The sequence below is a fragment of the Mytilus edulis genome, chromosome 1 (genome assembly GCF_963676685.1).
Source record: "Mytilus edulis chromosome 1, xbMytEdul2.2, whole genome shotgun sequence".
NCBI classification, from domain to species: domain Eukaryota; kingdom Metazoa; phylum Mollusca; class Bivalvia; order Mytilida; family Mytilidae; genus Mytilus; species Mytilus edulis.
The window spans coordinates 37,867,503-37,887,663 of record NC_092344.1 but is presented as its reverse complement, the minus strand read 5'-3'; the positions used below and the strand labels follow the sequence as shown (position 1 = coordinate 37,887,663).

Here is a 20,161-nt window from a genome sequence, read left to right as displayed (position 1 = left end):
AAAATTTACCATTTCTTTACCTCTTAGAATTTTTTAAGTTTTATATTTTTAAAGAGCACAGGACTAAATAATAATGTCTCACAAACTTCTAATTAAAGAATTATCTAAAACACTATATTAGACAGATACATGTAGAAATTTAAAAAATAAACTCTTATTTTTCAGAAAAACATTGATAAATGTTCTGTTTTATAATGAAATTACATGTACATGTTTCATTGTTTTTTTTATTTATAATAAATTTAAAGCAATTATTTAGAAAGTTTGTAACAACTATGTTTTAACATGCATGTTTTTATTAATAGCTTATTTCAGTGTGCTTTTTTTACTGTTTTATGATTTTAAAAAGTAATCCTATAGTTTCTCTTTAAAATATCTTTTTCTTATTTCAAGGCACATGTATATGTATAAACAAAAATGGACTTTTACTGGTAAAAAATATACTAAAAAGTAACACAAAAATGAAGTATAAATGTGTAAACAAGAAAGATAATAAGTCTTAAAATCATGCATGTACTGGTACATAAAAACCCTAAAGGAGAGAAAATTTCATAAATTGAGATAGCCTATCAATACTGAACTGATGAATAAATTCTTTCCATCTTGGTAAAAATTTGATAGAAAATGAGATTTTTATTTTAAAATATCAGTATTCACAATTCGTTAATAGTAAATAAATCTATCATGATTATACAATGTATATATGTACAGAATTGCATTTTTTCCCTTCATTTTTTTTTAACTGCATACAATTTATTATTTATCTGTTATAGATCTACAAAAATGTAAAATAAACCAAATTAACAAATATTGATTGCTAAGGACAAAATGTATCTACTTCATGTCTAAAACCGAAAAAATGTATCTTAACATTGCAATGTCATTTAACCAAATAAAAAGCAATACAGTTCTGAAGAGAATTTACTACATGTACAAGAGACCTGTCAGAAATCATACATGTACTAACCTGTTGCTGTGGTCCTTTCCCTCTTGATCCCCCACCCCCACTCGCGGCAGCTGCACTACTTTCCTCAGGTCTTCGACTGGTCTGTTGCTGACTGGGATGACTAGATGTATTATTGCTTGGTTTAGTGGTTTCTTTAGGTTTATTATTACTTTTCATCTCAACTTCTTGAAATTCTTTTTTTCGTGGTGTTGATGCACCTTTCCTAGGAGTTGCAGCTGGTGTGGTTTTGGAATTCATTGTAGTTTGTTTATTGTTATTGTTGGTCACTGGTTTCACATTGACCTTTTGAACAGTACTTGGCCTACTTGAGCCACCTTCTGCAGATGCACCACTTCCCATGGCAAATAATGCTGAAATCATTAAATGACAATAAATGTTCAGGACGTGAACATTTTAGTACATGATGTACATGTAGGCAAGATAATTATATATCACACATCACAACATTCTACCCACAACTGTCATACATGTATAGCATCATGGTATTACGAGTAAAAAAATATATCATGTCAGATTATTAGCACCTCATTCAAGAAACATATATATGTAAATATAGCATACCATTACCTTGACGTTAAGAGGCAGCTGAGGCCCTTAATCAAATTTTGAGAGCATTGCTTTACAAATGTTTACTTATAAGAATAAAGAAAGGAGTCAAATGATGCATGATTTTGATTTTTCTCAACATTCAATTTTAAAAACCTTGGTATTTGTTTGCACCTGTCCTAAGTCAGGAACCTGAAGTTCATTGGTTGCATTGTCATTCGTTGATGTGGTTCCTAAACGTTTCTCACTTCTCGTTTTTTATATAGATTTAGACTGTTGGTTTTCCCATTTGAATGGTTTTACACTACTCATTTTCTTTGGGCCCTATATAGTTCACTGTTCAGTGTGAGCAAAGTTCACAGCAAATGCTTTGTGTTGAAGACTGTACTTTGACCTATAATGGTTTACTTTTACAAATTATGACTTGGATGGAGAGTCGTCTCATTGACACTCATACCACAACTTCTTTCATCAATGTGTGAATAGCAGAGCAGCAAGTGATACCATGAATGGGATTGAAAACCATAATTCCAAAAAGGAAAATTTGGTTGTTTCTGTAATACATGTAGTTTTTATTGGAACTTTTTACACCAGATTTATACTTTGATTGATACATTGTTATTACAGAGAAAAGGTGTTTTTTTCTGAACTGATTTTTGTTATGTACTGTTACATGTTCATGTTCTTGAAAGTACAGGAACCTAGTCATGATGGTGGTAGTATTTAGCTGGTTATCCTTTACTTGGTTTAAAGTCTTTAACCTTAAGGGAACTTGGTGTTGACTGCAGTTCTTTGACGGCTTCAGTCTCTGTTGAATTTACTCACTTCTCCATATAGGTTCTGGGTGATATTGAGTTTGACATATATTGTATGGACACCTACATTTTATCTTCTAAAAATCTGTTGACCTCTAAATGTCCTTTAATTTTTTGTTATTTTATAATTGATGTATTCCAAAAATCTCTATATGATGTTTAAATGCCATTTTGTTTTTTTACAACTATCATTTTTGACTCCTCTGTCTATATCAATCATAGTTTTTGAAAAGTAACTGTATCAGTCCTGACTCAATTTGTAATGTCTGGCACATGTACATGTACATGTATATTTTTTTACCATGCATAGTAAAGTCCATATTTAGCACAACTGAGTGAGGAACTGGACTGAGAATGATTAAAATTTGTTTTGGCTCCATAACTTTTTAAACAGTCCAAGTGTTAGTCCACTTAGACAATTTTTAAGATATCTGATAAATGTTAATTGTTAAATGATTCTGTGTAGAATTTAAAACTATTAAGTACTGGTAAATGTCTAAATATACATGTATAAATCAATTTCGTATTTAAAAGGGTCAGTAAATACATTGAGATCTTAAATAAAATGAATAGTTGATGATATGCCAACATGCATTTTGTAAATGTTTTAATTTATTTAAAAAAGAAACCGTGAACAGCAACTGTTTTTGTGGGACCAACACATGTTCTGGTGTAACTAACACACTTGACAAATTAATGTTCTAGTGCAACAAACAATTATTCTTGTGTAACCAACATGTACTTATGTGGGGTTGTACCTCATAAATGTACAGTGACAGATCAAAATTTTAAATAATGAATTTTAATTAATAAATACAGTTGTAAATATTTATATTAATTTTAATATAATATGAAAATATACATAAATGCATGGGTTTCAATAATTGCATACATGCATTCATTAAATAAAAAAGACATACATTCATGACATTTCTGTATAACATACTATATTTTGTTCTTATCTAAAGGAAAAAAACAAGACATTTAACAATATAATGGATTATATGTCTCTCATAAAAATTCAAGTAAACCTGATACAATAAAATTTAATTTGAATAAAAGTTGAGGACCAGAAGTGTCAGTGCATTTTCTATTTTCTAGTAACAGCACAAAACAAATATGACTTTCCAATGTGGATCTTTTTAACACTTGTCAGGAGGTATTGAAGAGACAGCAGAGTAGAGTTCATTTTTCTTGGATACATGTATAGAGGCATATACATTGTACATGTATATTATATGTTGTTCTGTGAAATTATCATTCAGTTCAGAGTTCTACAAATCAATCAATTAATCACTATCTACCTTAAACATGTATCAATTACATTTGTATGTCTTTAAATTGAAATTAACCACAATGTACATTTGTACAATGTATGTTGAAAGACATTCATTTCAAACACGTTATTTACATTTAATCAGCAACCTAAAACTTACCATAAAAAACAGTAGAAATCTGTTTATCTAATAAAATTTCAACCATGTACACAGTGGTATTATAATGATTATTTAAAAAAGTGTATATAATGTACTCTTACCAGAGACATATAATACATGTACAATGTCTCTGGTCTTACTATACAAATCCTTGGATAAGTATAGTCTGTTAATTACACACTATATAATGATATCATTAATGTCACAATTAAGTACTTACCATAAATTGGATTATCTATCAGAATAGTCTAATTGCTCACATGTTTTTTAAGGAACTAATTTCACATTCAAATTAAGTAGAACTTATTAACACTTCCTGTCAAAGTATATCCCAATATTTCAACACCTTTAAATTTACACAAATTAGTAAGAATAAAATTTCAGATTGTGTATTGAAGCAACATGAGAATATTTCCTTTTCCTAATTCAATAGAGAAACCCACAATTCCAACATATATCCGAACACTTAAGGATAGCCATGAATAACAGATTCTTTACATTAAAAACTTTAATTATTGAACACCAATGTGTACCGGTCACTGGGCCATGTAATTTTTACGTCATCACAAATCAACTTATACACGAAATCAAACGATCGATAGTTTAAAAACTGTTAGATCTACTCGATATTGTCTGTATATCAGCTTTACGTCATTGGTATAAATGCTATACATGATTGGTTTGGTATTTTCTGAGTGTATCTATTGGTTCATTAGATAGCTTTCATTTCTCGCTACCTAGCAAATGTAAACAATTATGGTCTGGGTCTTTAGTCTGTTTAAAAAGAACGAGTGATTCGTCAAAGCCTATTTTTGACATAGATTTAAACAGGTGGTTTTCATATTAAACGATGTTTATGTTGTTTTATTTACTACCATGTTTCTATATTATTATGCACCATATCAAGTCTTGTCTTTTCTCGACAGTCTGACTTTCCTGCTACTTTCCTGCTTTAAATATATTTTTTTAAATCTTCACCACATCGGACCCGACTAGAGATAAATACGGATAGCAACTTCCCTCCAAATTGTACAGAGTAACTTTTGCCGCTAAATTATACACAGAGTTCCATTTCTTTTATAACTTAGAATTAGCAAGTTTACATCTTATCCAAACCAGGAAGACGGATTTATACAAGTTTTTCTAGATTCCGAATCCCAGAATTTATATTGTATAATTGATTTCGTGCATTTTTTGAAAAATAAAATATTGTTTTCATTTTTCTTCGATACATCTGCTTGTAGACTATCAGTTCCGGAGAGAATCATCATCATCATGTTCCGAAAAATCTAAAAAATGGTTTATTAACACCTGTTCTTAAAAAGAAGAAGGATAAAACCGTACCTGGAAATTACAGGGGAATTGTTGTAACAAGTATCTTTTCTAAAATCTTTGAATCAATCGTTAAAGGAAGGCTAGAATATGAGCTACTACCATCACAAAATCCATTACAGAGAGGGTTTACAGAAGGCGCATCAAGCCTCTTCGCAGCCTTTATTACAACTGAAACTATTCTAATATATCGTCTTCTTCAAATATTATTAGAACTTGTTGCACTGGATGCAGAAAAGGCATTTGACACCCTGAGTCATGAGATCATGTTAAATAAGCTTTATCATGATGGAATTGAGGGAGATATGTGGATCCTACTACGGAACATCTATCAAGATCTGTCTCTCAAAATCAAGTGGAATAATGAAACATCAGAAAGTATCAATATCATGCAAGGGGTTCGTCAAGGAGCAAAATTATCATCTCTGCTATACAAGCGATACAATAACACCATTCTAAATGCAATATCCAGTAGTAATCTAGGCGCAAAAATAGGCAACATACAAGTAGGCTCTCCTACATGTGCGGACGATATTGCCTTACTGGGTGAGCGGTCAGATTTACAGGCAATGCTCAATATTATAGACTTCCACACTAAAAGAGACATGGTTAAAATTAATCCAGACAAATCAGAGATAATGTGCGTATCTAAAGGATTAAAGCAACAAACGCATTCATACAGCTTCAATGGAAAAGAAATAAAAAGAGTAGAAAAGCTGAAGCATCTAGGTATCACCAGGGCAACAAATGGCAAAGTCAACTTGGACGAAAGGCTAAAAACTGGCCGGCAAACTATATATGCCTTGCTAGGTTCTGGCCTACATGCCAGAACAGGAATGTCACCGCTGGTACTTAAAAAGATCTGGAAAACATATGTTGTCCCCCGCTATCTTTATGGACTCGAAGTACAAATATGCATGAAAAAGGATGTATCTGAACTAGAAAAGTTACAGAGGAAAATGTTCAAACAATTTCAATGTCTATCAGATAGGACAGCATCTGCAGCAGTATATATACTAATAGGAGCTGAACCCATTGAATCGGTACTGGACAAAAACATGCTAGCCTTATTTCTCTCAATTTCTCGCCTAGATGGCTCAATAGAACATCAAATCCTAGAATGGGAACTAGAAATCAGCACAGAATTTGACAATTCCTTCATCTGTCGTATAAGCAAAATTTTACAAAAATATCAACTCCCAACAGCAGAAGAAATTATGAAAAATCCTCCATCAAAATATATTTGGAAAAAACAACTTCAAAAAGCCATAAATGATTACTGGTCTTCAATTTGGACAGAAGAATGTAATACAAAATCAACACTCAAACATTTATCGTTGCAAAATAATCCGGTAAATAATCCGCATAACATTTGGAAATGTGTTCGAAATAATCAATATGACATCAAAAAAGCGGAATTGAAATGTAAGCTAGTAACTGGTACCTACATGCTTCAAAGTATAAAAGCAAAATTCAGTAAAAATATAGTACTGCCTGACTGTAAGCTATGTAAGGACAATGATGAAACCCTTGAACATTTTCTCCTGGAATGTACTAGGCTAGGTGATGTACGACAAAAATGCATGGCGAAGCTAGTCAACAAGCTAAGAGAGATAGAAGGGGGTGGTACAATCGACGTCAGTAATGATGAAATACTGATGGAAATTATACTGGATTGTTCTAAGACAAATATACTGAATAATCAGCCAATGGACAAGCTACTGGATATAGAAAGGCAAACACAAGATCTTTGCTACCAGTTACATATAAAGCGAACAAAACTTTTATGTGACATCAAGTAAAAGAAATATATGAAGGCTCTAATTATTTTAGATTTTAACTTTTATAAATCTAAAGTATATATTTAAATACTGAAATAGCAAATAAGTCTTACTAAAATGTCCTAGATTTTAACTGTTAAAGTTTTCAAGTAAAATAACATCGAAATCGTAAATATATGGTGTGTACTGTCTGCATGGGATGCCAAGCTAACTAGTACACTCTATAATATCTTCAAATCAAGAGCAATATCCAATATAGTCTGTACAGTCTGCATGGGATGCCAAGCTAACTTGTATCAGTCTATCAAGAAGTGCGTGATTTATACTTTTAATGATAGCCTTGGCAGGGCACTTATAGTTTTATTAAATAAGCTGTAAATAACATTTTAATCATAATATAGTGGTGAACGCTATTGCCGCAATAGTTCTGTGTACATTTCTTATCGTGATATTGTATCTGCAACTTGTGCTGTGTACATTTTTATTGTGATACAAGTGGTGAACATTAGCTGCATACATTTTTACCGTGATATCGTGTTGATTCTTATTACCGCAATTGTGATGTGTACATAATATTTTTAACTTATTATCGTCGTAATATTTTAAGACTTTTAAAATATTTCTTTTAGTCGTACATATTTTTAATGTAAATATAAAGATATCCACAATCTCGGTGTGTAAATTAAATTGCTCATCCGATAAGTGGAGTGCTCCGATTAAACGGAGGTGAATACCTGTACAGAACAGAACAGAACATCATCTCATTAAATTTTGAAATTAATACGAAGAATAAATAAGGTCTCAACTCCCTGGCCTCAGGAAAAGTTTACATCTAGGGTAATTTTGCGGGACGCGTGAAAACATTTACCGTGTTATTTTCATTTTAAGTCCGTATTTTAATTTGTTGTTTTTAGTTTAGTGGGTTGAGCAATTTAATAAACTTAGAATTTTCGGGTGAACGATAAAAGACAAACCAATTCTGCTTTTGAAATAGATTAGAATAAGTAGGGGGCCCACTGACTGACCTAAGACGGGGCCCGCTCCAGTGACGCTTCAGTGATTCCCTATTTAAGCAACCAAATTTTACCCCAAAAAGGGGGGGGGGAGGGGGCAGGCCCCCTGCCCCCCCCCCCCCTAAATCCGCCTCTGATATTGTATAGGTACTCGAGCGTTGTTACTTCTTCTTTCGTTAATCAGCAAATAAACGGAAAAATACCATCACCGTCTGATGCTGTGTCATCAAGTGCAGGTGCTGTACAAGTTGTGATCAACAAAACCGAAAAGAAAATAAATATATACAAGTTTAAAACTGTGGTCGGCGCAGGATAAAAACAAGGATGATCTTTACACGGCATCACTGTGTCTCTGGATGGAGGTGGGACCAGAGGTTTTCCTTGAAAGTGTCCGAGTCGGTGTCAGTTGCAATGATGTTTCCTGGTAGATGGTTCCAGTCTCGGATTGTTCTCGGTTAGAAGCTGTATTCGTATTCTGACTGAGGTGTTATATTGTGGCTGCATGATGCTGACTGTGTGGCTATGACGTGTTTTCCTGTTGTTGACGCGGTAGTATTTGGGAATTTGGGTGGCTACTTGGTGGTACAGTATTTTCTGAAATAATATTAAGCGATTTTCTGTTCTTCTCGTTTCAAGGGTAGGCCAATTCAAAGATTGTATAAATGCGGTCATCGAGCCGGGTTGCTAGTTGTAGTTCTTGGTTACAAATCTTGCCGCCCTGTGTTGTACCATTTCTAAACGTTTTATGTCCTTCTTCCAATGGGGGTCCCATATTGAACTATTGTATTCCAGGTGTGGTCTTACCAGAGCAATGTAAGCGTGTTGTTTGATTTCTTGAGGGCATCTATATAAATTTCTTCTTACAAAGTTGTTGTGAAGCTTTGTTAACTTTTGAAGTAATATGATGGTTCCAATTGAGCTTGCTGTCCAGCTCCTCCCCTAGGTATGGGTTATGTTCTTTTAATTCCAGCTTTGTAGAATGTAAGAGTATGGTCTTATTTATATTCTATTACGGATGTTATGTGTTGTCTGTAGAACGTAGCATTTCTATGGATTAAATGACATTTTCCAATCAATAGACTTTCTAATTCAGTTTAGTCTTTCTGTAATATTTCTGTATCATTATGAGTTTTGATGTCTCTGTATGTCTTTGATGTTTTTGCAAGCAATCATCTGCAAAAAGTCTTATGCTGGTGCCAGTTCAGTGTTAAATTATCCCCAATGTCATTGTGATGTATAGGAGAAGTGGACCAAGTATGGTACCTTGTGGAACTCCGGTTTGTACGGTTGCTGGTTGCCAAAAGCCCGTACACCACAATTATGAACTCTAAATCGGAATTTCGTTAAATTGTGTGTTCTTTTTAGTTCATGGCTACCTATCATGAATAGCTACATGTGTGCATGTATTAAATGGCTGTTTTCAACTTTTTTGTCTAGGATCAAGGCAATTTTGAAATTTACATGTATAATTAAAACACCCGCGACATCGCAGTTCCGTGAGGGGGCAAGGAGGGTCCCAATAACAGCAAAACAGAAAATTGATTTGGCTCATAACAGATAACAAGGAATTTGAATGGACAAAAACAGATAACAGTAAATGACACATTAAAATAATATGGTCTTTGACAAATCAGTTTTTCTTAGGGAGCTACCATTTGATTTTTATGGGGGGGCTAGGATGAAATTTGAAAAAAATAGGCAGGACAGGAGTTTTGAGTAAAAAAAAAGGCAGGATGAGACACTTGCAAAAAAAAAAAGGCAGGACGACAATTTAGGTAAAAAAAAGTCAGGATAAACTAAAAAAAAAAGGCAGGACCGAACAGAGTGAAAAATAAAAAGGCAGGACAGAGATTACAGCTAAAAAAAAATGCAGGACAAAATTTTTCATCCTAGCCCCCCCATAAAAATCAAGTGGTAGCTCCCTTATTACGGATATAATCCTTTGTAATGCATTCCATTTTCTTTGACTATGTTTTTAGTATTAATTTATGTATCTAGAATGTGTTTAATTTACTACTCAATATATTATGATAGTTTTTATACGCTCGTTTACAACTTAACGAAACGTATTATGGTATACTGTTGTTCGTCTGTTGTCAACATGTCGGACATTAACTCAAAAACTCTTTAACCAATTTGCATTAAACTTTGGGAAATTGTTTATATCTATTGACGTGAGCTCTTTTTTAGTTTTTTTTTTTAATTTTAGATTTTAAGTTTCTGGGTAATGGGTTTTTATTCAATAAAATTGGGTTGGTTTTTTTTCAGTTTTCTGATAATATCTCAAAAATGCTTTCACAAAGCAAGGAATTTTGGTGAATTGTTTATATCTACATGTATTAACATGTGGTCACTTTCAATTTTTATAAATTTTAGATTTTACGTGGACAAGTTAACAGGTTTTATTAATTAAAAAGGGGGGATTTTCCAGTTTTCAGACATTAACACAAAAATGTTTTCAGCAGTTCTCATGAAACTTTGCTGAAATGTTTATATCTATTGTTGTAAACTACCTTTCGATTTTTATTAATTTTAGATTTGATGTTATTGAGTTAAGGGATTTTATTCATTAGAAAAAGGTGGTATTTTCTAGTTCCAAAAATAACTCAAAAATGCTGTCAGCAGTTCTCAAACGTTGGTGTATTGTTTATATATATTGACTAAAGCTCCCTTTGTTGCTAATTAAAAAAATGACCTAAAAGAGTTTGAATATTCTGACTTTTTCTAAATGACCATCTAATGAGGTGTGTGAATTTTTCTTAATAAGACTATGAGGCAAAGTGGTATATAGGGTAGAAAAATCAAAAGCACCAATTATAAGCATGCAATTTATCAAGTACTTCGAACGAATTTTGACACTCCAAAAGCAATTTATTCCACTATTTTCAAAGGCCTTATTTGAACAATTTTAGATCAGGTTTTTGATTGTACCAAGTGTACTAGTAAATAGAATACATAGTTTAGTAGGGAAACAATGGCTTGAAACGAAATAAATGTTTGTTTGTAATGAGTTATGTGCAGCTTCGGACCCAAGTACATGGTTGGAACTTTTATTGTACAATGCATTTGGTTCTGCTTTGAAAAGAATCACCGAGCTGAGTCTATGTACCATATTATATAAAAGGTTAAGTGGTTGTAAGGACCTAGTCCTTAATTGAGATCCTTGTCAGATATTCCTGGCCATATGTTTTCCTTTTTGTCATATTAAGAATTGTTTTAATTTAATATGTTCGTAAGGGGGACCTGGTTTTGTGGCGAGCCAAACATCCCGCTTATACTGCAATGTTGATAATTAGAAATAAAGCCCGAAACAAAATCGCTTTTCGTGTGCAAATCACATTACATAAACATGCTTGATAAATGAATTAGGTGTTGACAATTCATTTTGTAACTCAATATTTACCACGACACTTAAAATAAAGAGGAAATCCTGGATAATCATAGGTCTGATTTTTGTTCCTTTGACATTTCAACCAAAGATGAAGAACTGGATCTTCCGTCACTATTTTGAATGCCTAAGCTAAATAAGTGCCATTACATGCAACGGTATATTGCTGGATAAAGGCAACAGTAGTATACCGCTGTTCGAAATTCATAAATCGATTGAGAAAAAAACAAATCTGGGTTACAAACTAAAACTGAAGGGAACGCATCAAATATAAGAGGAGAACTACGACACAACACACCATTAAAATGTAACACACACAGAAACGAACTATTATATAACAATGGCCAATTTCCTGACTTGGTACAAGACATTTATAGAACAAAATGGTGGGTTGAACCTGGTTTTGTGGCATGCCAAACCTCCCGCTTTTATGGCAATGTTAAATATAACGTTAAAGTGACAACATTACATGACAGGATTACAATACAAATAAATGGGAAAACATATAGGACACACACGAATATAGCTAACAAAAGTTACCAGATTTAAAATTTAATACGCCAGACGTGCTTTTCGTCCACACAAGCTAGACTAACCAGTGACCAGATGAAAAAAGTTTGAAAAAGTACAAAGTTGAAGAGCACAGAGGAACAAAAGGACCAAAACGTTGCGACCAATACGGTTAGGGTTTTCTGCCTGGGTTAAGAACATCATTATTATTTAGAATAATTCATACTTTTGCAAACAGTAAATCTTATAAAATGACTATGGGTTGTTTTTTCGTTCCATGAAATAGTTATCAAAAGTACCAGGATTATAATTTTATACGCCAGACGCGCGTTTCGTCTACATAAGACTCATCAGTGACGCTCAGATCAAAATAGTTAAAAAAGCCAAATAAATACAAAGTTGAAGAGCATTGAGGACTCAAAATTCCAAAAAGTTGTGCCAAATACGGCTAAGGTAATCTACTCCTGGGGTGACATCTTTCTTAATTATAATTATCAATATTATCAGGAAATCACAGCCGGGCCTCAAAGTAATGGTGAAAGTACCTTTTCTTGAGTTGTATTGAATCAGACGTGGATACTACAAATTCTAAACACCATTTATTGTGCATACAATCTACGACTCTACCTGCAATAATATTAATAGTTATCAAAGGTATCAGGATTATAATTAATACGCCACATATCGTCTACATAAGACTCATCAGTGACGCTCAGATCAAAATAGTATAAAGCCAAACAAGAGGACCCAAAATTCCAAAAAGTTGTACCAAATACGACTAATGTAAACTATTCCTGGAATAAGAACATTCTTAGTTAAATCGAAAAAAAATTTGAGCTTTGTCAACAGGAAATTTATTGAAATGACCATATAATTGATATTCATGTCAACAGCGAAGTGCTGATTACTGGGCTGGTAATACCCTCAGGGACGAAACATCCACCAGCAGTGGCATCGACACAGTAGTGTAAAAATTCTTTGAAACTGACATCAAGATGCTTGATATCCTGATCGACAACTTATTTGTAATGTTTGGAGGACGCAATAATCAATCGACATTCCCATGGGAACCAACTGTACCCTTCTTCTTGCCGAATTGTTCCTTTATTCATACAAGGCTGGAAATCTTTAGCAAGAAAGAAAAGAAATTAGCAGTATCCTTTAACTTTACTTTCCGCTATATAGGTGATGTTCTATCACTGAATTAGATTATTATGTTGAAAGCATCTATCCCCTTGATCTTGAGATAACGGATACCATATAAACAGTAGATTCTGCCTCACATCTTGACTTACATCTAGAATTGACAATGAGGGGACTCGTTTTAAAACATATTTTTACGACAAAAAAGATGATTTTAGCTTCCCAAGAGTTTATACTAGTACCACCATTGACACCTCCACCTCCACCTCCATGAGTACTAAGTTCTAAAATCACACGTCTTTCCACAGTATCCTTTTAAGGAACGCTGTTCAGAGGGGAAATGATGATTTCATGTGGAAATGGGTTAGAATGAAAAGGACCCAATAAAACCTCTTTTTTATATTTCTTTTCGAAGAAATTTATTAATGTCATTTGAAAATTGTATCGCCCCTAAATGATTCTGTACAGTACAAGAAGCACACTGAAAATGTTCTTTATAATCACAACCAACAGGAAATCCAAAATCTAATAAAGCGCATATATCTCTGTCATGGTAATCCGAGGGCATAAATTTGAAGAAAAAAGAATTATTCAAATAAGTATCCAATGGTATGCGAACACCTTCATAGCTATACATATTCGAGCGAAAAATTATTGCGTGATCTTAAATAAAATTATTTTGAATAGGAAACCAATGCTTGTCGTCAGAAACTTTCTATTTCGATGTAGCAACATTCAGGCAGCGCCTGCAAATAAAAAATATATCTCCCAGCTGATGCGATATTCATGGGCTCATATTCCCTACCACGATTTCATTGCTGCTCCCAAAAAACTATTAAACAAAGAATTCCAAGTAGTGTAGTTAATTATAAAATCATCCCTTCGTAAATTTTATGGACGCCATCACGAGTTGGTTGATCCTTAACGAATATCTGTTTCACAGATGATAGAAGAAATGTTCCTACCTAAATGATTCCGTTCCCTTTTACTCGAATATGACCTAGCGAATTATACTTATTACCGGGTTTGTACTAAATTAAGCCACACGACGGATGCTACATATGGAGCAATTGCTGTTTATCCTTTCTAAGGTAGACGTATAGATGCATACAGTTAACTAATTGCTGTATGTGAATTAAAGGAGTTGGGAGTTGTGTGTACCTTTAAGACAGCTACGCAACCATACACAACACAAACAAAAACAACAGACAAACGCCAAGGATATACTACACAAATCCTTGCACACCACCTAGGTAAAAAAATAAATCCACAAATTGTATATACTTGTATAATCATCAAGCGAAACACTAAAAATTTAAATATAAGAGGATAACTACGACAAACAGATACACTAAAGTGCAACTAAAATAAAGCTAACATACATCGAATCGAACCATTTGATAACAACGGCCATATTCCTATGTAGTACAGGACATTTTAAGAAACATTGGTGGGTTGAACCTGGTTTTGTGACTGGCCAAACCTCCCGCTTATACGGTAATGTTTAAAAAATATCTATAAATTACAACACTAAGTGACAGAAATAGTGCATGATTTCAAATATTGCAATCAATGTCAAAAATAATGTTGAAGTTTTCCAAACCTCTATAAAGTACAAATGACTGTAGCAACTATATTGATTCTGAAAATGACAAAGATGTAACTGAAAACAAACGCTTTTCAACCATGATATAATCTTTAACATTTTTCAGGTTGTATTATTTCATTTACCAGATGATCATTTCAGGATTATCAGAGCGCGAAAAGCAGCAGAATGACAATAATACCTGACTATTCAGAGAAAGTATTAAAGGTAACCATGCACGAAAAATAATCCGTATTACTGGGCAAGGTACCCAAATGAAGTCAACAGTAGTATATCGCTGTTTAAAAGTCGATTTAGAGAAAACAAATCGAGGTTACAAACTTAAACCGAGGGGAACATATCAATTATAAGAGGAAAACAAAGGAACAGCAGGAACACTGAAGTGCAACAAAAAAAAAACACCAACATAAATAAAATGAATCGACCTTAAAATCAGCCTTATGTTGACAGGCATACTTGAAGTTTAGACTTGTAAATTATTGTAGCTAAGTTTTGTGAAAATAAGGCCAGAGGAATAAGAAAAGGTGATTACTGGATATATTGAATTTTGGTCCTCACTGCTCTTCAACTTCGTACTTTATTTTGCCTTTTTAAGTTTTTGGATTCGAGCGTCACTGATGAGTCTTTTGAAGACGAAACGCGCGTCTGGCGTATATACTAAATTTAGTCCTGGTATCTATGATGAGTTTATTTGATTGAAATACAAAAGAAGACTGGGACAAGTGGAAGAGTCACCAGCTATTTATTTGAAAGATACCAACATAGCGTAATACTTAACCCATGTGACAGAAATGTTAGCAGTCAGTGATTATAATAGACATATTTGTTTTAATAAATCTAGACAACCTAAGTATGGTTTCGACCAAGTTTAGTGTACATTGGTTCACTGTATGCATGTTTTAGAGGATATTGATAAAAAGCTAACGACAGCGACAGACGACGATGGAATATTAAAGATAGAAGAAAGAAAGACCTGACAACAGTTTTCTATACAATTTCGGAAATCTAGAGTTACGGACACTGTTTAAATTTACACCGAGCCACTAAGTCAGCCCGGATGCTTAAGAATTTATATTACTTGACAATTACACACATAAAGAGAAAATCGTCTATTTTGAGCAAACTACGCAGGTAATCTCTCTCCCTCTGACATACGGCGGACATTTTAAACTTCCACAAATAGCTTCCACCGGGTACAATTCAGCTTGGCTACTACCAGGACCACGTGATTCTAAAGTCTCATCAACACAAATGTATTCTGTCGCAGTTCTACTGCTGGTGCTCATATAAGACATTAAATATCCCGAAAATTCTTTATGCCAGCCGTGACTGCAGGTACGTTTTGCTGGAACCATGAGAACCGTAGACCTCGTGGCAAGACATACCACGCATGGTGTTATCTTGCTGTGTAAACTTCTAGGATATGGCGTGTTTCCTGATATTTCATATTCCACACCGTACAAAAGACCTTTTTCGCCGTTTGTTCCATCTACGTATGCATTCCACTCTGGATTTTTTGGTAGGCACAGGTAATTAGCTCCAGATCCTTTATCGCCATAATGTTTCCCGGCAGCAGTGCCTACAAAAGGTACTGGGTTATATACTTCACGTTAGATTGAGGTTCAAATTAAAATTTGCAGCATAGTGTGCTTCTATCACATCAGAGACTATGGAATGGTGAAATCTGCTTTTTCTTATTTAAACAATTGAAATGGATATTTTTTTTAATTCGCCGATAAACTGTTTTGTTTCAATTGAAATGTCATGGCTTAATTAAAACTAGTGTTGGTATTATTTCATGTAAATAATCTGATTATTGATAAAATAAAGGTTTTGTAAATCTACAACAGGGCTAATTATTCAATGTATCTAGAACAATGATTATCCTGCGAACCACCCTGTGATGATAGCCAATCGATTGTCCACGGAGACATGAAAGCGTTAGCTTAGAAGAGATAGGTAATAGTTATTGTGTTAGGACTGTACAGCCATTATACTATTTGCATTTTTGAAATTACACATATGGAAAGATAATAGAATAAGCAATTCGTAAACGTCTCTCTCAATATTTTTTACAAACAAAAACAAAGATAGATATATGACAAGACTTAAAAAATTTACCATCGTAAACTATGTTCGCTTCTCCTGGACATACTGTTCTTCCCCACCTGATATAGGTACCCCTTGGAATACCTGAAAATATGAAAGCTTATAATCAATCCTCTGTTTTATTACGCACCCACAAATCGTTTTTTAAAGATTTTTTTAACGCTCATACTCACAAACGTTTTGAAAGAAAAAAACTCCATACTTTGTAGGTATAAGGTAGCACTCCACAGTTAGAAAATAAAATCAAAAATGAGCCACAAAATGTTTTATCATCTCCTATTCCTGGATTTCTAATACATTAACCTAACTGTTTGTGTTGTACATGTGCATATGTATGTAATCAGTATATTCCATAGATTTGATTTTCAAAAGTTAAAAGAGTGAAAATTAATTCCCTTTATGTGTATCCATGGCAACATTCTGCATTTACTTACCATAAAATATTGCAAAAAGGGGGGTGGACATGTCACATATCCCCCCAAAATTTGGATCAAACTAGAATTTCAATGCCTTTGAGTGATACCTTTTTAGAAACTGTTTTCATAAATCTTCCTAGTGATCAAATAAAAAATGGGTGTCTTTCGCCTCATTTTTTCGTAAAATCCAATCACAAAGTTCGTGCGATAAAAAGTTGGAAAAAAACATTACAATAATTGCCGGACCAATGTATGGTAGGGACATGCAAATACGGACAGTCATACAGAAAACAGCCTATATTACATACATTACATAATCTTGATGTTCATATAAACCCAATACAAAGGCTATTTTAATACTCAGCTATCCAAAAATGAATTTTATTGCACACTAGCTCTCATATTTGAAAAATCCACAGGGGCCAAAATGCGAAACTACACACCTAACTGTGGAGTGCTACCTAAACAGAAAAACATTAAAACATACAGTTAATAAGTGATAGACTTCTTACCCTTTGCTTTCAAACGATTGATTTCTGTTTTTTGCTCTAAAACTTTAGCCTCCAAAGATTTCATTTGAGTATCTATTTTCTTATCTAGATTTTCTAAAGCTCCTTTCAGTGTTTCGGTGGTGACGTTGGTAACAAACCCATGGTTGCCCTGTTCGATTTCCTGTGATATGTAAGATTTAAGTTGTTCGTTTAACTTATCTGTGTTTATGTTTGCCGTTAGTGTTGCTTCTAAATTGCTATCCATGAGAGGCAAAGCCACATTCCGACATCCACTTTCTGTATTACATTTACTTTGCACAAGATGACACACAATTGACAAAGCGATTATTATTTTAAACATTTTGTTCGTTTTCTTTATCAGATCTAAATATTCCAATATTTGTTCACTTAGAGCTGTTCGAAATATTTGGTGTAGATTTATAAAACGTCGGTGTTAAATAGTTTTGAGCTGACTATGCAATGCGCAGTTATTATTATAACTTTTGCTACATTTCTATAACGTAAATATGAGTCTCGACAGCGGAAAAAAATATCCGTAAAAATGTCACAATATTATTGTTACTTTTTTAAGTAGCATTACTTCTAATATTACATCACAATATGAAATGAAGAGCTTTGTTTTGTCTACTCGTGCACTTTTAGTTTTGTTTAACATTGTATACGTGTTTGTTAAAATTATGTAACCGGGAGTACTCTTAGATTGGTACTTTTTTGTCTTTTTTCATACGTCAATTTGTTTGCTACTTGTCGATCTGAGTTATAACTTTTCCGACTTATATTATTATGTGCTGCTATACCATGCACTTTCCAGAGTTAAGGGAAGAATTGGAAACATGTTTTACCGCGCGAACGATTATCGATGGTATAAGTAAGGATCCTGTAATTGAGTGGTAGTCATTCATTGATGTCGGTCATATTTGTTTTTCGTTTTATTTCTTGATTGAGCAACTAAGCGATGCATTGGTGCGGTGCATGAAAAAACCCTGTATTTCATGTATTTCATGACAGTGAAATACAGATATAAAGCACCGCAAGTACTGTCTCTTCTTTGAACATAATCTGGACTTTTTAATCTTTCACAAATAGCTTCAAACGGATATAATTCAACTTGGCTACTACCATGACCCCTATATTCAAATTTTCAATAACGCAAATATGACAAGTTCTGTATAAAAAAAAACCACATGCTCACAAAGGTCAAAAGTTCCTGCCTTGGGACAGGCACAAAAAACCTCCCTTATACTATAGGCAATGAGGAATAACATGCAAACAGCATTACCAACAATAAAACTCAGTTAAAAGAAGTCCGTGTCCTATGTGTGTCCGTTGTTTTGCTGGGACCATTACTTTAGACCTTCTGGCAAGGCTTACCATTCATGGTGTAATTTCAGTCTCTGTCAACTTCTTGGATAAGGTGTGTTTTCTGATAACTCATATTCCACACCATACAAATCCTGAGCGCCGTTCCTTCCATCTATAAATTCCTTCCCCACTGGATCTTTGGTAGGCCCAGGTAATAAGATTGAGATCCTTTATCGGAATAATGGTTTCCTGCAGCAAAACTTAGAAAATCGGTCAGAGATATTGTAAACAAATATTTATTTATTCTTTGGTTAGTTTTTTTTCCATAACCACTGGGTCAATGCCACTGCTGATGGAGTTTTACTCCCCGTTGTAACTTCTGTACAGTAATCATCACCAGTGTTGGCATGACATATCATTTATACATGGTCATATGTATAAATTACATGTTTACTAAACTTTGACTGACTGTTCGAAATGATTAGAATTTTCTACACCAGGAATAGATTACTTTACCTGTATTTTGTGAAAACATTCGGACTATTGAGTCCTCAACTTCGTACTTGATTTTGCTTTTTTAAATTTGATCATATATTAACTTTGTCGAAACTTTGATTTGTCGAAATACAACAGATTTTCTTCCAAAGAAACAAATATTTTCTTGGCACTTGGGATACTTAATGCTCTTCAACTTCGAACCTGATTTAGCAAAATTATAAACCTTGTGGATTTTCTTCACTAGAAAAAAAATATTTCCATGGCTCTTGGGGGTTCTCAATGCTCTTCAACTTCCTACTTTATTTAGCAAAATTATAAACCTTGTATCATTGGAGAGTTTTTACATATTTATAAATTATTTTGATACTTTGCCAAAATGTAACTGATATATTGTTACATGTGATTTTACACCATTGATTACCTTGTTAATTGTCAAAGGCAATTTTAAGGCCCTGACACCCAAGGTAATTTAAAACCCAACAAATAAGTACTACATAATTCAAGACTTCGCAGTTTTCCAATCCCTTGCCTTTTCAACTTCCAAACAAGGATATTATACTCAAACTCTTGTCAATCAGATAAAAATTAAGACCTGCAGAATCAATGTCTTCATTTTTTAAATCAGTTTGACCTGTAAACCACCAGGTAAGTATAGGAGCTTGCACTCTTGGCAATCGACTAGGAATGAAAAATAATACCAATGCATTTGGGTTTTAATAACTAGGTATATGTCTTCTTTAAAAAGTAAAAGGCTGAGTGTAGCCTTGTTAAGAATTGCGCTAATATT

General features: G+C 33.6%; 2 protein-coding genes across 8 annotated transcripts in view; both read right to left on the bottom strand.

Moving 5' to 3' along the window:
• LOC139512293 (kinesin-like protein klp-3) overlaps window positions 1-4,705 on the bottom strand; it is a 43,268-nt gene extending 38,563 nt beyond the window's left edge. For 2 of the 7 annotated variants that reach the window (XM_071299806.1, XM_071299831.1), the window contains exons 1-2: window positions 4,640-4,705; window positions 968-1,317 (exon numbers count right to left, since the gene is read on the bottom strand). In XM_071299806.1, the coding sequence (XP_071155907.1) occupies window positions 968-1,306 (339 nt within the window). In that variant the 5' untranslated portion in view covers window positions 1,307-1,317; window positions 4,640-4,705. Of the gene's footprint in view, window positions 1-957; window positions 1,318-3,984; window positions 4,527-4,639 lie in introns of those variants that run through there. The other 5 variants (XM_071299815.1, XM_071299848.1, XM_071299823.1 and 2 more) reach the window with 5 other exon arrangements.
• A 10,550-nt stretch (window positions 4,706-15,255) lies between these two features.
• LOC139482202 (uncharacterized) lies at window positions 15,256-18,176 on the bottom strand. The gene is made up of 3 exons (XM_071265907.1): window positions 17,575-18,176; window positions 16,659-16,730; window positions 15,256-16,116 (listed from the first exon to the last, which is right to left on the bottom strand). Exons 1-3 carry the CDS (start codon window positions 17,912-17,914, stop codon window positions 15,647-15,649), a joined length of 882 nt encoding a protein of 293 aa, XP_071122008.1. The 5' UTR covers window positions 17,915-18,176; the 3' UTR covers window positions 15,256-15,646.
• Window positions 18,177-20,161: the final 1,985 nt, after the last annotated feature.

Excerpts from the sequence above, each read along its gene's own strand:
- LOC139482202 (XM_071265907.1), bottom strand. The coding sequence starts at position 17,914 with ATGTTTAAAATAATAATCGCTTTGTCAATTGTGTGTCATCTTGTGCAA. Across the intron at positions 16,731-17,574 it reads CAATCGTTTGAAAGCAAAGG|GTATTCCAAGGGGTACCTAT; the intron begins GTAAGAAGTCTA and ends TCATATTTTCAG. Across the intron at positions 16,117-16,658 it reads AGCGAACATAGTTTACGATG|GCACTGCTGCCGGGAAACAT; the intron begins GTAAATTTTTTA and ends TACCTTTTGTAG.